The following is a 16,227-nucleotide window of genomic DNA, read 5'->3' as shown; positions in this document are numbered from 1 at the left end:
TGTTATGTTGATAGGATTTGATGATAGAGGACAGTCTTTTAAAACTTGAAGTTAAGCGTACTCGAGAAATGCTTCACAGTAAGGCAGAAGAAGTTCTTTCCCTAGAAAAAAGAAAACAGCAATTATACACAGCAATGGAAGAGCGAACTGAAGAAATTAAGGTTCATAAAACAATGCTTGCATCACAAATAAGATATATTGATCAAGAACGGGAAAACATAAGGTAATTTTTAGTTTTAAAACTGCTGAGGAATTAAAAAAAAAGGGAGGGTGATGTCAGGAGAACTGGCTGTGCATCTTTTTCATATTCATTTGAAATGGCTTTTCATATAAGAAAGACATAGGGCATGTTATAGCCATAAATCTAGGCTCTTCTTTTGGTTAATTCTTCATTCTTTAGGCTGTCCCTTTTACATTAAGATCACTAATCTACTTGGAATTACTTTTTATGTATGGTTTTTGATAAAGTCCAATAACATGTCTTTTTAAAAATAGATATTCAGTAGCTGCATCTATTGAAGTGATTTTACCACAGAGATTTTGTACATCTTTTATAAGATTATTTCTGGCTACATGTTTTTTCTTTAATGTTACTGTCAATTTCATTTTTGGATTGTTGCTGGAAAGTAGAAATGCAGTTAATTTCTGCATATTAAGTATTCAGCAACCTTGCTTAACAATCAATCTTGTTCTAACAATCAGTAGATTCTAATTTTCTATAAACTGTATTTCATTTATATTATTTTCAAATAATAATGTTTTATTTCTTGCTTCCCAATCTTTATAACTTTTCTTTTTTCCCTAGTTCAATACTGAAGAGCAGTGTTGATTACAGGTATACTTGTCTTGTTACCTGATCTCAAAGGGAAAGCTTTCGTTGTTTTTGCATTAAGTATAAGGTTTACTGTTGTTTATTTCTATTTTTTAGATACCTTTTACCATATTAAGTGAGCTCCTATCTATTTTTATCCTTTACTAAGAGGTTATTTTGTTTAATCAAGAATGGATGTTGACTTTTATTATATGCTTTCTCAGCACTTATTGACAAGATGTAGCTTCTTCAATCTGTTAATGTGTTTAATCATATTGATCAATTTTTCAGTCAAACCAACCTTACATTCTAGAAAAAACCCAACTTGTCTGTTTCATATTGTCTTTGCATACATCTAGATTTTGTTAGGGAATATTTTAATACAATTTTTGCATCCATGTTCATGACCCATAATTCTCCTTGCTCTACTGTCCTTGTCAGGTTATCAGGCTATTAAGGTTATGTCTGCCTTCATAAAATGACTTTTGTGTATTTTCTTATTTTTCTGTACATGGAATATGTTTCTAAGAGAGTGGAATTATATCTTTTTTTGTCTTTCAAAGACCTCACTGGAAAAAAAAGACACTGGGAGCCCGAAGTTTTCTATGGGGGAACATTTTCAACTATTGGCTTATATACTGGTTATAGGACAATGCAGATTTTGTATTTATTATTGATTCTGTTTTGGCAAATTATATTTTTTCTCTAGGAAAAATTTTCTATATTCAAATTTTCAAATTTATTGCCAGTTATTTATAATGTATAAATTATAAACAGTTGTTTATAATTTTATTATTTAATAGTTGTAGTATTTTTAGAGATGACTTCTTTTATATTCCTGACATTGGTTATTTGTGCATTCTTTTGGGGTAGGATAATTCTCACAAGTTAATCAGTTTTAACATTATTTGGAAAGAATCTTATTGGTATCTTCTACTGTCCATTATTTCATTAGTTTCTGATCTTGCCTTTACTACTTTTTCTTTCTTTTATATGGGTTTTTAATGTTCTTTTCCTAAATTCTTCAGATGCTTAGCTTATTAATTTTCAGCTTCGAAGTCTGAAAAAAAACCCTCTGAGTATTATATTAGCTGCATCCCACAAAAAAATAATACTGCCATTTTTTTCTTTTTCGCCTTTCCTGTCTTTCAATTGTCATAGACTTTACTTTTTAAACTTTATTGAGGTATACTTGAGATATATAAGTTGCACATATTTAAAGTGTACATTCGATAGGTTTTAACATATGTAATATACCAGAGAAACTATCACCACCATCAAGATAAGGTATCCATCACCCCTACAAGTTTCCTTGTACCCCATTGTAATTCCTCCCTTCAGTCCTTCCCCAGTGTTTCTCTCTCCAGACAACTGATCTGCTTTTCATCCATATAGTTCGGATTGCATTTTCAAGAGTTTTATGTAAATGGAATCCAATAGTAGGTCTGCCTTTTGTCTGGCTTTTTTCATTCAGCATAATTATTTTGAAATTCACCCATGTTGTGTATATCAATATACATTCCTTTTTATCAGGGGTTGACACACTTTTTCTCTAAGAGCTAGGTGAGTAACTTACAGTTCCTTGCAGGCCATATAGTCTTTATTTTTTAATTTTTTCCTAAAATTTTATTTCAATAATTTTTGGAAAACAGGTGGATTTTAGCTACACAGATAAGTTCTGTAGCAGTAATCTGAGATTTTGGTGTATATGAACCCAAGCAGTGTACACTGTACTCAAAGTCCTTTATCCCTCAGGTCCCTCTCACATTCCACCCCCTACAGGTCCCCAAAGTCCATTTTATCATTTTTATGCTCTTCCATCCTCATAGCTTAGCTCCCGTTTATAAGCGAGAACATAACAATATTTGGTTTTCCATTCCTGAGTTACTTCACTTAGAATAATGGAGTCCAACTCCATCCAAGTTGCTGCAAATGACATGATTTTGTTTCTTTTTGTGGCTGAGTAGTATTCCATAGTGTATTTTCTTTATCCACTTGTTGGTTGATTGGCATTTAGGCTGCTTCCAGTCATTGTTTTAATAACTCAACTTACTCAACTCTGTCATTGTGGACTGAAAGCAGCCATGACAATATGTCAAAAAATGAGCATGGCTATTTTCCAATAAAACTTTATGAATATTGTAATTTTAAATTTTCATGAAATATAATTCTTTTATTTTTCTAATCACTTAAAAATTTAAAAGTCATTCTTTGCTTGTGGGCTATCCAAAAACAGGTGGCAGGCAAGATGCTTTGCTGACCCTGGCTTTCTCTGGTTAAATAGGAGTATTCCATTACACGTGTTTCCTCCAGTTTGTTTATACATTTACCTGCTGATGGACATTTGAGTTCTTTAAAATTCTTAGCTATTATAAACAAGGTGCTATGAACATACATGTTCTTGGTATGAATATATGCTTTCTTTTCTCTTGGATAAATACTTAGGAGTAAAATTGCTGGATCATGTGGTAGGTATATAACTTTTCAGGAAACATTAAGAAATTGCCATGTATTCATTATTTCTGTCTTTCCAGCTTTTCATTATTTTTACTGAATTTTGTTTTGCCTTTTATTTGGAAAGTAAACATTCTAATTTTAATTATTTTGTTGGTTATTCTTAGATTTAAAAGAAACTTTAATCATTTTTGTATGAATATTGAAAATTGATTAGTTTCTATTATTTTCCCCTTCCTAAAAATACTTTTAGCATCTTTTACCTCTTCTTTTCCTCTTCCCATCTTTCACATATTGTTGAAATACTGATGATAGTCTCTTGCCATTGTTTTTAATATTATGTCTTTACTTTTTAAAAAACTCCTTAATGTGCACTAAGCTGTAGATACAAATGTCAGCAATAATTTAAAATTACCTATGTGTTTTGTTTCTTGATTTAATTTTTTTTTCATGTATCCCTTGTCATCATTCTATTTTCTTGGATTTCATTTTCTGGAGTATGATTTTGAATGTTTTTTCAAACTGATGTTTTCTGAAACTTTGCAGTCCTTGTATGTTTAATATATATTTATTCTCCCTTAAACTTGAATGTCAGAACATTGTAAAGCATTGACTACAGTGTTGTTTATGAGAAGTCTGATTATAGATTAATGACATTTATTTTGTAGGGAAACTGGGCTTTGTTTTCTTTCTGGAAGCTTTGGGACACTCTATCCTTGGTGTTTCATAATTTTCTTGTATGTTTCTGGGTGTTTTGTCATTTTAAAGTTTCTCTTGCTTTACCCTTCCTGGGTGAACTCTTTCAGTGATTTAAAAAAAAAAAATCTTAGGTTCAGCGGTACACGTGCAGGTTTGTTATATAGGTAAACTTGTCATGGGGGTTGGTTATACAGATTATTTCATTACCCAGGTACTAATCCTAGTACCCAATCGTTATTTTTTTTTGTTTCTATCCCTCCTTTCACTCTCCACCCACCAACAGGTCCCAATGCCCATTGTTTTCCTCTTTGTGTCCATGAGTTATCATTTAACTCCCACTTATAAGTGAGAATGTGCCGTGTTTGGTTTTCTGTTCCTGCATTAGTTTGCTAAGGATAATGGCCTCCAGCTCTATCCATGTTCCCGTGAAACACAGTATCTTATTCTTTTTTATGTTGCATTGTATTTCATGGTGTATATGTGCCACGTTTTTAAAATCGAATCTGTCACTGATGGGTATTTACTTGATTCCATGCCTTTGCTACTGTGAATAGTGCTACAATGAACATTTGTGCACATGTGTCTTTATGGTAGAATGACTTATATTCGTTTGGGTATATACCCAGTAATGGGATTCCTGGGTTGAATGATACTTCTGCTTTTAGTTTTTTGAGGAATCACCACATAGCTTTCCACAGTGGCTGAACTAATTTACATTCCCAACAATATTGTATAAGCATTCCTTTTTCTCTGCAACCTCACCAGCATCTGTTATTATTTTTTTTTTTTGACTTTTTAATGGTAGCCATTGTGACTTGTGTGAGATGGTATCTGTGGTTTTGATTTGCATTTTTCTAATGTCTATTGAGCTTTTCTTCATATGCTTTTTGGCACATGTAGGTCGCCTTTTGAAAAGTGTTCATGTCTTTTGCTCACTTTTTAATATGGCTGTATTTTTTTCTTGTAAATTTGTTTAAGTTCCTTATAGATGTTGGATATTAGACCTTTATCAGATGCAGAGCTTGCAAAAATTTTCTCCCATTTTGTAGGTTGTCTGTTTTCTCTGTTGATAGTTTATTTTGCTGTGCAGAAGCTTTTCAGTTTTAATTATATCTATTTGTCACTTTTTTTTTTTTTTTTGTGATTGCTTTTGGCATCTTCATCATGAAATCTCTGCCTTTTTCTCTGTCCAGAATAATATTGCCTAGGTTGTCTTCCAGGGTTTTTATAGTTTTGGGGTATTACGTTTAAATATTTTATCCATCTTGATTTTTGTATGTGGTGTAAGAAAGGGGTCCAGTTTCAATCTTGTGCATATGGCTAGCCAGTTATCCCAGCACCACGTATTGAATAGCAAATCCATTCCCCATTGATAGTTTTTCTCAGTTTTGTTGAAGATGAGATGGTGGTAGGGATGCAGCCTGATTTCTGGGCTCTCCTGCTGCATTGGTCTGTATGTCTGTTTTTGTACCAGTACCATGTTGTTTTGGTTACTGTAGCCCTGTAGTGTACTTTGAAGTTGGGTAACGTGATGCCTCAAGCTTTATTTTTGTTTAGGACTGCCTTGGCTACTCAGACTCTTTTTTGGTTCCATATGAATTTTAAAATGTTTTTTTCCTAGTTCTACAAAAATGTCACTAGTAGTTTGACAGAAATAGCATTGAATCTGTAAGTTGCTTTGGGCAGTATGGCCATTTTAATATTGATTCTTCCTATCCATGAGAAATCAGCTTTCTGCTGATTTCCTTGAGCAGTGTTTTGTAATTCTCATTGTAGAGATCTTTCACCTCCCTGGTTAGCTGCATTCATAGGTATTTTATTCCTTTTGTGTTGTGTAATGGGATGGCGTTCCTGATTTGGCTATTGGCTTGGCTGTTGTTGGTGTATAGGAATGCTGGTAATTTTTATATGTTGATTTTGTATCCTGAAACTTTGCTGAAGTTTTCTATCAGCTGAAGCAGCTTTTGGGCTGAGACTATGGGGTTTTCTAGATATAGAATCATGTCATCTGCAAACAAGGATTTAGATGCTCTTTCATTCTCTTTCCTGACTGCTCTGTCCAGGACTTCTGATACTATGTTGAGTAAGAGTGGTGAGAGAGGGCATCCTTATGCTGGTTTTCAAGAGGAATGCTTCCAGCTTTTCTCCCTTTACTATCGTGTAGGTTTGTCATAGATGGCTCTTATTATTTTGAGCTATGTTCCTTCAGTACCTAATTTATTGAGACTTTTTAACATGAAGAGGTATTGAATTTTATCAAAAGCCTTTTCTACATCTATTAAGATAATCATGTCATTTTTGTCTTTAGTTCTGTTTATGTGATGAATCAAATTTATTGATTTGTTTATGTTGAACCACTGACAGCTTGCCCCATGCACCTTGAAAAGCCGCAGGCACTCAATGTCAGCCCATGAAAGCAGCCACAGGGGCTGTACCCTGAAAAGCCACAGAAGCAGAGCTACCCAAGGCCTTGGGAGCCCACCCCATGTATCAGTGTGCCCTGGATATGAGACATGGAGTCAAAGGAGATTATTCTGGAGCTTTAATGAGTGCCCTGCCAGGTTTTGGACTTGCATGGGGCTTGTGGCCCCTCTGTTTTGGCCAACTTCTCCAATTTGGAACAGGAACATTTACTTAATGCCTGTACCCCCATTGTATCTTGGAAGCAACTCACTTATTTTATAGGCTCATAGATGGAAGGGACTTGCTTTGTCTCAGATGAGACTTTGGACTTGGACTTTTGAGTTAATGCTGGAGTAAGACTTTGGGGGATTGTTGCGAAAGTATGATTGGTTTTGAAATGTGAGGACATGAGATTTGGGAGGCACCAGGGCAGAATATGGTTTGACTCTGTGTCCCCACCCAAGTCTCATCTCCAACTGTAATCCTATGTCGAGGGAGGGACGTGGTGGGAAGTAATTGGATATTGGTGGTGGTTTCCCCAGTGCTGTTCTCATGACAGCGAGTTCTCACGAGATCTGATGGTTTAAAAATGTTTGGAAGTTTCCCTCTCTTGCTTTCTCCTGCTGCCTGGTAAAGATGCTGCTGCTTCCCTCTTGCCTTCCATCATGATTCATGATTATGTTTCCTGAGACCTCCCCAGACATGTGGAACTGTGAGTCAATTAAATCTCTTTTGTTGTAAATTATCCAGTCTCAGGTAGTATATTTATAGCAGTTTGAAAATGGACTAATACAATGGTTATTCCTTTAACTGTGGTGTAGACAGAGTACAGTCAACAGACTTCTTTTCTGGATGTTTTCACAGGGCCAAGGCTTTGTGTGGGGTCTTTATTTGTAGTTGACTTCTTATCTTTGGTTTCACAGGAGGATATGTTAGAAAGTTATTTTTGGTGCTGAAGCTTTGGAGTGTGATCCAATAGGTGGTGCTTAGGTGTAGTGGTCAGTAGGTAGGCTCTTGCTTGGCTGTGTGGCTCCTCTATATTTCCTCACAGTTGCATCATGCTCTTTCTCAATGCTCTGTAAGTGTGGGCTCCTCTCTCACCTGAGTGCTGGCTGTAGATCATGGCTTGGTATTACTGGGCTGCCCACCACAGCTCTGGGGTGATCTCAGGGTTTATGTTTCTTTCCCAACTTGGAGGCAGCAGAGGAAGGTACCTTAGTAATGGTTGTGGCTGAGGGTCTTTTGGTTGTCTCCTGAGGGCTTCATCCCAGAGAGGTGCAGGTCAGCAATCACTGAGTGCAATAAAGCCAGGATGAGGTGGTCTGTGCTATGGGCCCAAGCTGGGGACACCTTGCCTGGTGATGAGCAGTAGCGGTTTATGTGATCCATGGGAGATGGACTGGCTTCCTCTGCTTGGGTGGATTACAGCTTGTTGCAAATACAGATGAGGTACTTAGGGTCTTTGCTCCTTGGTTAATCTGAGGATAGCTGGGGTAGTACCACTGCAGAGCCAGTGGCAGAGGCTTTTGGTTGCCCCTGGCGGTTCTACCTCTGAGAAGCATTTAGCTGCTGTTACTGGTAGTGTTCAGCTGGTGGGGTAGGAGGCTGTAGTGCTGGTGTGAGCTTGTGGCTTGCTGGGGAGCGAGCACGGAGTTAAGGGAGTCGGGATAAGACAGTGGTGTCTTTTCTGCATGGTGCCTTTAGTGTGCTGTAAGCTCAGGCATAGTCCTCAGGTTTTTTTTTCCCCAAATCAAGGGCAGCAGGGATAGAACTGCTGCTGTGGTCGTGGCAGAGGGGCTATCATATGCCTCAGGGAGTTTCCAGCAAACTCCAGTCCACTACCAGTGGGTATGCTCAGCCATGGGTGGAGCTGTGGTCACGGGCTGGGGTCCCTGTCTGGTGAAGAGTCGGGATGGGGGTTCCCAGGGAAGAGAGGCTGAACTCCTTTCTGTGTGGTTTCTTTTAGTTATTTCATTCAAGTTTTTCTTCAGGTCAGAATATTTTTCTATTTAATTTTTTTCTTACCATCATAGTTTCTGTTTTCTCCATTTGTTGCTCACTTTTAGTAGATGTTGGCCCTTTTAGGTCTGTCCTCCAGGTTTATTTTTTCTACTTGTATTTTACTTTCTCAGATACTCTTTCTCTCTCCCTATTTCCCTCTCCTCTGCCTCATCTCCCCCCTTGCCTCTCTCTCCAGATTGCTCATTAAATCTTTATATTCTTCACTGCTCTTACATTGAAAACGAAAACTTATTTGCAAGCACTGTTGTTCTTTCATTAGTCCTTTATTTTCATAGCAGCCCATCTTGTTTTATGGGTGTTTTTGGAATCAATAGCCTCTTCTCTTTTAGAGGGTACTAATTAGAACACTGAACATTGTCTTCTATGCATTATGTGTTAATCTCGGGTCTGTTCTTTGTTCATTTTGTTCATTTATGCTGTTTGCTTTCCATAAATGTTTGATGGTCCTTTGTTTTGTTAATATTTATTAATAAATTCTTATTAATTGGTGGATATTGGCAGCTAACTGGTAAGGGTTTCCTCTGCAATTAAGCGGATTTCTGGTTTTCTCCAACAGATTACTCCTCTAAATAGGAGGGCTGATTGTAGGCTCTGAGCTAGTTTGTCCTGTAAAGAGCATAATAGCTATTAAACAGGGTTAGGATTTCATGGTTACAAAAAGTTAGGAAGTGTTTGAGTGATGAACACTTCCTCTCATTCCTAAGTAGAACTGCCTTTCTTTTTCATTTACTTCCACTGTTGGGGAAGCCTAGACTTACTTCATGTTTTTACCTCTTTCTCTAGCTTCAACATGTATGCTAGGAACTGTGGTAACTTTCTGGTTATCACGGGAGCAGAAAGCATTCCTGGCATTTCTGTATGCTTTGAGGGGTTGAGGGGAATGGCCCAGAGGTGTTGATTATAGCCTCACAGATCACTCTTGTTCTTTTTCTTATTTCTGAGTTTGATTTTTTTCAGACTTCTTTGGTGGAAAATGGCTTCTGCTTCTGCAGTGGTCTTCCATGTTTGTATCTATTTTTTTTTTTTTTTTCCACTAATCTTACCCCATCTGTTTTCCATGAATTCATGAAAAAATATTGTACCTTTCTGGTTCTCAGAACTGCTATGTTGCTGTTTTTTTTTTTTTTAATCTTTTTTTTATTTTAGAAAGGAAGAGCAATATACTGTGATTGGTCCACAATCTTGAAGTCCAGCAAGGTTTTATGATCACATACAGGATGAGTAAATATTTTCTGAGGAAATGAGTGATAATTTAAAATAAGAAAAACTGTAACTTCTGACACTATTTAAACATATTTTACCATGAGTTTTCTCTAGCAGTAGAAAAACAGGTAGGTTGAGGATTTCTTTTTCATCATGATAGCTTACTTTCATGAGTTTGTGGCAGGCAATTGTGTCACTCTCCATATTGCCATGCATATGTTAAGATTACTAAGTTCTTAAAAATAGCTCAAAAATATAAATTTACTAAAATAAAAGGAGAAATTAACCAATAGATTTAAGAATCTGAATCTGAATGCTGGAAGACAATTCTCAACCGCCCTGTTTGCACTATCTTTTTAAAGACATTTGAATAGCCAACAGCCTCAGAAACTAGAGGTAATATCTCCTTCTGGAGCAAAAATTAGGCACGTTTGCTTATTCTCCACTATAAAATATTTGGGTTACCTAGGCTTGAGATTCCTCAGCTGTGATGCAAATCTACCATGTGCAGCATCCACCTGAGCCCCTTCTTGCCTCCATGGGATGTAGGGAGCCAGGGGAACCAATGGCTATGTCATGAGAAATAAAGTCCTTTGTCTCTGAAACAGGAATCTGAGTCTTTTGCTGGCAAAAGACACAGTGAAACTGTGGCAGGCTAACTTGTCAGCTTTTAAGTAGGGTAAATATCAGATCCTTCACACCGAATTATTAAAATGTGAGAACAAATTTAACCTGTTTTAGTAGTAACACAAATCCAAATGTCTTCAATAAGAACACCTGATAGTCCTTTAAAAATTTAAAAGTATGTTATTCATTTCTCAGTGTTTTTTTTTTTTTTCTTATTAGCACTGAGTTTCATGAGCGGCTAAGTAAAATTGAGAAGCTGAAGAATAGATATGAAATTCTGACTGTCGTTATGCTGCCTCCTGAAGGAGAAGAGGAGAAAACACAGGCCTATTATGTAATAAAGGTAATTTTAATTGATTCACAGTTATAATGGTATGTTTTCTTTGTTAACTCATTCATTGTAATCCTCTAAATTAAACAAAATAAAAAACAAAAAAACAAAATTGCAACTTTCCCTCCATGAAATCTAGCAACTATTTCACTTAGTTAGGGCCACTGTTACACTTAACAAAGGCCAAAACATTCATTCCTAAATGGAGATACTGAAAGCGCTATTCATTCTATATACCTCCAGTCTGTGAGGTCAAGCACTGCCCTCTGATTCCCAAAACTTACTGCGAACTTGCTCCAGAACTCTTCCTCTTTTGAGTTCAGGTCATTCTACTTGATCATTCTTTGACACTTTTTTCTTTTTTCTATTATTTGTGGCATGTCATTTCCCCTAGTCAAGATTCGTAATCTTTTTAAGACCTATTACCACTCTAAGGGTCTTTGGTATGCATGTGACAACCTGTTCAACACTTGAGGCTTAAAGCTTTCCTTGACTTCACTATAGCCACCCACTCTTATGCCACACCCTGGCTGGACCTTAGCATTTCTTGGAGCTACACCACTTCTGAATTTTAAACTCCAGTTTACCATTATAGTCCTGGTAAGGCAGCTGTTCAGAGAAGAAGAGGGCGCTTCCCTGCCCTCATATTATAGGGAGACAGACCAGGTGAATCTGTTTTTTTTTCCCGATGTTTGACAGTAGTCTGTCATCCCATGGTTATCTCTAACCCATAAAGGGAAATTCATTAAGTGATGTGGAATTGAATGCTATTCCCTTTCTAAGCACTGCTATAGTCATTTTTCCCATGTAGAAAATACCCTGAACAGGAGTAATTTCCTTTATAGGAAGGTCTAGGATATTTCTCAAAATGCTACAAACAAGGGATGGAACTTGTAACTTTGACTCATTTCCCTGTACCCTACACAAATAGGGGTGAGATGATCTTCCAGTTCATACCTTCAGAGAATGGCTCTTGTGGATGCTATCTCCATTTGACTTCTACCAACTTAATTAGCCAAATTTTCTCCTGTAGCTCTTCTTCAAATCTGCCCCTAACAAATACAGCAAGTATAGTATGCCTGTCACTTTGTTTAAAATTCTGCCTTTCCTATGAGAAATTAGTCCCAGCTCTCAAAACGTTCTTATTACTTGTCAGTCTGTAATACCTCAGGCTTCTGCCCAAACACGACTTTTCTCCTCTCAGGTTTTAAAAGTTCCTGAAGGATAAAGGGTAGGCTCTTTTTAGGTGTTGGGAAATAGGGAGATGTTGCAATTCCAATTAAGTTTCTCTACCAAGTGGTGTGATGGGTTACCTAAAAGTACTGGTGTTAAGTGTGCCTTTGTCTATATCCTACCACTGCTTAGACAGGTGTCCAGGAGTAAGCTACTTAACCGTGTGAGGCCTAAGTTTCCTCACTTGGAAAATGAAACAGGTAATACTGTTACTCTTGTTGGAAGAAATGAGAAAATACATGTAAAGCCCTTGGGATGGTGTCTGGCACAGAATGAGTCCTCAATGTTAGTTATTATTGTTATTACTGTGATGATGCTGATTAACCTAACTCAAAGGAAAGCAGCCACATTTTATATGAAGAATATTCCTTCTGTTTACAGTGAAAGTGCTGGATAAATATCAGAATAATGATTATGTTAAATGAACTGAGGCTATCAGTGACTTCCTCAATGTCCTGATGCCGTATTTCTTATCTTCCATCTTATCTGGGATCCACAGCTTGGCACACAGTTATTCCCATTTTTTTTTTTTGTTGTATAGCATATTTACACTTTTTACTGATAACACTTCACAAGTCTCAGATGTGTAAAAATGAAACTTAATAACTAAACTCAGTCTAGCTCGTATCAGGAAAAATTATGGCCTGAAAAATAGAGAAAAGCAAACCATGGGTGCAATGATGCCAGTGCAGGGTGAAACCAAAGTGCTGGCATTTTCTAGTGGGCCCTCCAGGTATTATCTGATTCTACAGGAGTGCACACCTTTGACTCTCTACTGACTAACTTATTTTACAACTCTGTAGGTATAGATAACTTGTAGACAACTGATAGTAACACAAGTGATTCTTGCTGCTAACAATGTAAATGAATTTTGGCCAGCAGAAATACAACTCTGCAAGGCCGGGCGCGGTGGCTCAAGCCTGTAATCCCAGCACTTTGGGAGGCCGAGACGGGCGGATCACGAGGTCAGGAGTTCGAGACCATCCTGGCTAACACGGTGAAACCCCGTCTCTACTAAAAAATACAAAAAACTAGCCGGGCGAGGTGGCGGGCGCCTGTAGTCCCGGCTACTCGGGAGGCTGAGGCAGGAGAATGGCGTAAAAACCCGGGAGGCAGAGCTTGCAGTGAGCTGAGATCCGGCCACTGCACTCCAGCCTGGGCGACACAGCGAGACTCCGTCTCAAAAAAAAAAAAAAAAAAAAAAAAGAAATACAACTCTGCTCTGTAGAAAAGATAACCCAAGCATTAAAGTTTATTACACTAAAATATATTAATATGTTTTGCATCTACCAGCAAATTCACTTCAGCATTTCTGATTCTACATGTCTATAATATAAAATCTGTTCTTCATATTCTTCTTTGAAATAGTCTAAACATCTTACTGGCTCTTCATTAACAAGTTAAATAAAACCTTTAATAAATGTTCATTTCGTATTTGTATGAGAATTTTTAACTATTTGAAAATAGTATCTTGGCATTTTCACTGCTGGGAAAAACCTTGCCAATTAGAAGTTAATTTTTGTTTTTTCAATGTAAATCTGTTTTTCAATGTAGTGGATTCTGTTTCTTGATGTAGTAGATTTAGGATTTAAATATAGTCAATTCAAAATTTTTTCCCTTCCCTATCCTTCTTATGTTACCTACAAAGGGATCTCTCCTGATGGATACATATATTGTTTACAAACACATATTGTTTATGACTGTAATAGAAATTTGATTACAATGCTAACCACTGTTGTCTTTTCTGAATGTTGTGGATTAGGCCTCAGCAAAACTATGCACTACAGCCAAATGCTGCCCACCACTTGTCTTGTAAATAAGTACTGGGAGACAAAATACACTTATTCATTTATACATTGTTATGGCTGCTTACATGCTACAATGACAGAATGAAGTAGAATGGCCCATAAAGTCTAATTACTATCTGGCCCTTTACAGACAAAGCTTGTCAAGCCTTTTTATTAGTTTCTGAGGGCTGCTGTTACAAAATACAATAAACTAGATGGTTTAAACAACAGAAATATATGTCTCGGGCAGGGCACAGTGGCTCACGCCTGTAATCTCAGCACTTTGGGAGGCCAAGGCGGGTGGATCACGAGGTCAGGAGATTGAGACCATCCTGGCTAACACGGTGAAACCCGGTCTCTGCTAAAAATACAAAAAATTAGCCAGGCGTGGTGGCAGGCACCTGTAGTCCCAGCTACTTGAGAGGCTGAGGCAGGAGAATGGCGTGAACCTGGGAGGCAGAGCTTGCAGTGAGCCGAGATCGCGCCACTGCACTCCAGCCTGGGCAACAGAGCAAGACTCTGTCTCAAAAACAAAAAAAGATGAAGGCGTTGATAAGGTTGGTTTCTTCTGAATGCTATGAAGAATAACCTGTTCTATGCCTCTCTCCTAGCTTCTGGTGGTCTGCTGACAATCTTTGGTGTTCCTTAGTTTGTAAATGCATCACCCTGAAATCTGCCTTCATGTTTACATGGTGTTCCTTCCTGTGTCTCTTCACATAGTTTTCCCTCTGTCCAAATTTCCCATTTTAATAAGGACACCAGTTATATCAAATTAGGACCAACCTAATGACCTCATTTTAACTTGACTATATCTGCAAAGACCCTATTTCCAAATAAGGTCACCTTCTGGGGTACCACAGGTTGGGACATCAACATAACTTCTTATAAGGGACACAGCTCAACCCATAGCTCCTGTCTTTGGTCTTGTAGTAAGCTCCTGTCTTTGGTCTTTGTCCTATGGGGCATACATGGCTTTTTCATCAACTCTAGTATCTTCTTATATCTGACCCTTAAGGGCCAAACTGAAAAATATAATTAGTAACCAATGAAGGACTAGTATTTTTCAAACCTCATTTCCAAGTTTCTCTTAGTCTTTGCAAGGAAACAGTCTAGTTCTGACCACAATTTAATTAAACTGTCCAATTAAAGTTACTTGAAAATGTTGGACAGAAACTTTTGAAAGATATATCATCTCTGATTTAGAAGTGAATGGAATCAGAATTTTAGAACTTCAAGCTATACATGGAATTATATCAGGAACTGGCATAAAATGAACAAATTCAACTCCTTCATTTGAAAAATGAAGAAACTGACCCAGTAGTCCACAACTAAAATCTGTTTGGCTCATTCCAGCTCGGTCTCCCACTATACTATTATATTTCAAATGAAATGGGGTTACCAATTTGAGACTCACAGAAATTAGATATAATTTCTATAATTTTTTTTGCTAAACTTTTTAAAATTATGTAATACTTATCACAAAGTATGTGTAACTAATGATCTGAAGCACAATAAAACAAATGCCAGTGAAAATGTTAAGAATGGAAATATTACTAATAAAACTTACCTTTACAATTCCCCCTGCCCTGCTGCAGGCTGCTGTGAAACTGACATATAAGCAGACGGCACTCCCCACAGCTTCCTACCCATGTAAATCACCTGAGGAACCACAACCTCTCTGGCCCTGGGCCCATAGCTGGTGCCATTTTGAGAATTTAATGCTGGGCTGTGCCTTAAAACACTACTGCAGCTACCACCTGTCCAAGGTGGGAGAGGGGTGACCAGGCACTCCAGTGCACCCCTAAGACAATTCCCACGACCTTGCTACTGGCTGTTGTGAGACGGAGATGTGAGAAGACTGCACTCCTCACAACTTCTTACCCACCTGCACACCTCACCTAAGAGGGACCCTGCACTCTCTGGTTGCAAGGCCACAGCCAGCACCATTTGGAGCGTTTAATGCTACACTGTGCCCCACATTTGGGCCAAGTGCAGGCTGACTTGCTGCAGCTGTCTCCGATCCAAGGAGGGAGAAAAGAGACCAGGCACGCCCATGTACTCTGGTGACAATTCCTGCCACTCCACGATGGCTGCTGTGGGACTTCCTACAGCTTCTTACTCATGCTGTTGCACCTTTGAGAAAGGTTGCACCCTCCCTGGTGGCAGGCCTACAGCACAGCCACCACAGCCCATACCTGAGTATTCTGCCAGTGTCTCGGGAACCACCCCATCTCTGACTGTCACAGCCAGCACCTAAAGGTACTACAAAGGGGCCTGAGGACTAGTCTGCTGGCCCAAACCCATCCCCCAAGTCCTCAAGTATGCCATCCAGGGGCCCAGATAGTTACCAGCCCAGTGCATCACTGCTGGCACATGATCAGTCCTGCTATAGTCTGTTGGGGCAACTTAACCTACCAATACCACCACAGCTGACACCCACTCACGTGCACTACCAACAGACCAGAGGACCAGCATGTCCAACCCATTGCAGCTACCAGCAACACCAGTGTGGACCTTCTGGGTTCCAGTGAGTTGCTTTACCACCACTACTGCCATTACCTGCATCACACCAGCTGCCCAGGGGCCTGAAAACCCGCCTACATGTCTGGCCCATCATTCCCACTACCAACATCTGAGCAAGCTACCCAGAGGCCCAA

At 38.3% G+C, this 16,227-nt stretch overlaps 1 protein-coding gene across 1 annotated transcript in view; it reads left to right on the top strand.

Annotated features, from left to right (window-relative positions):
• LOC105480077 (coiled-coil domain 39 molecular ruler complex subunit) overlaps window positions 1-16,227 on the top strand; it is a 66,249-nt gene that overhangs the window by 40,268 nt on the left and 9,754 nt on the right. The window contains exons 13-14 of the mRNA XM_011738515.2: window positions 15-223; window positions 10,439-10,562. Coding sequence (XP_011736817.2) covers window positions 15-223; window positions 10,439-10,562 — 333 coding nt within the window. The remainder of the gene's footprint in view (window positions 1-14; window positions 224-10,438; window positions 10,563-16,227) is intronic.

The sequence above is a fragment of the Macaca nemestrina genome, chromosome 2 (genome assembly GCF_043159975.1).
Source record: "Macaca nemestrina isolate mMacNem1 chromosome 2, mMacNem.hap1, whole genome shotgun sequence".
Classification (NCBI taxonomy): domain Eukaryota; kingdom Metazoa; phylum Chordata; class Mammalia; order Primates; family Cercopithecidae; genus Macaca; species Macaca nemestrina.
Note: the sequence above shows the minus strand (reverse complement) of the source record. Positions and strands in the feature narration are given on the sequence as shown.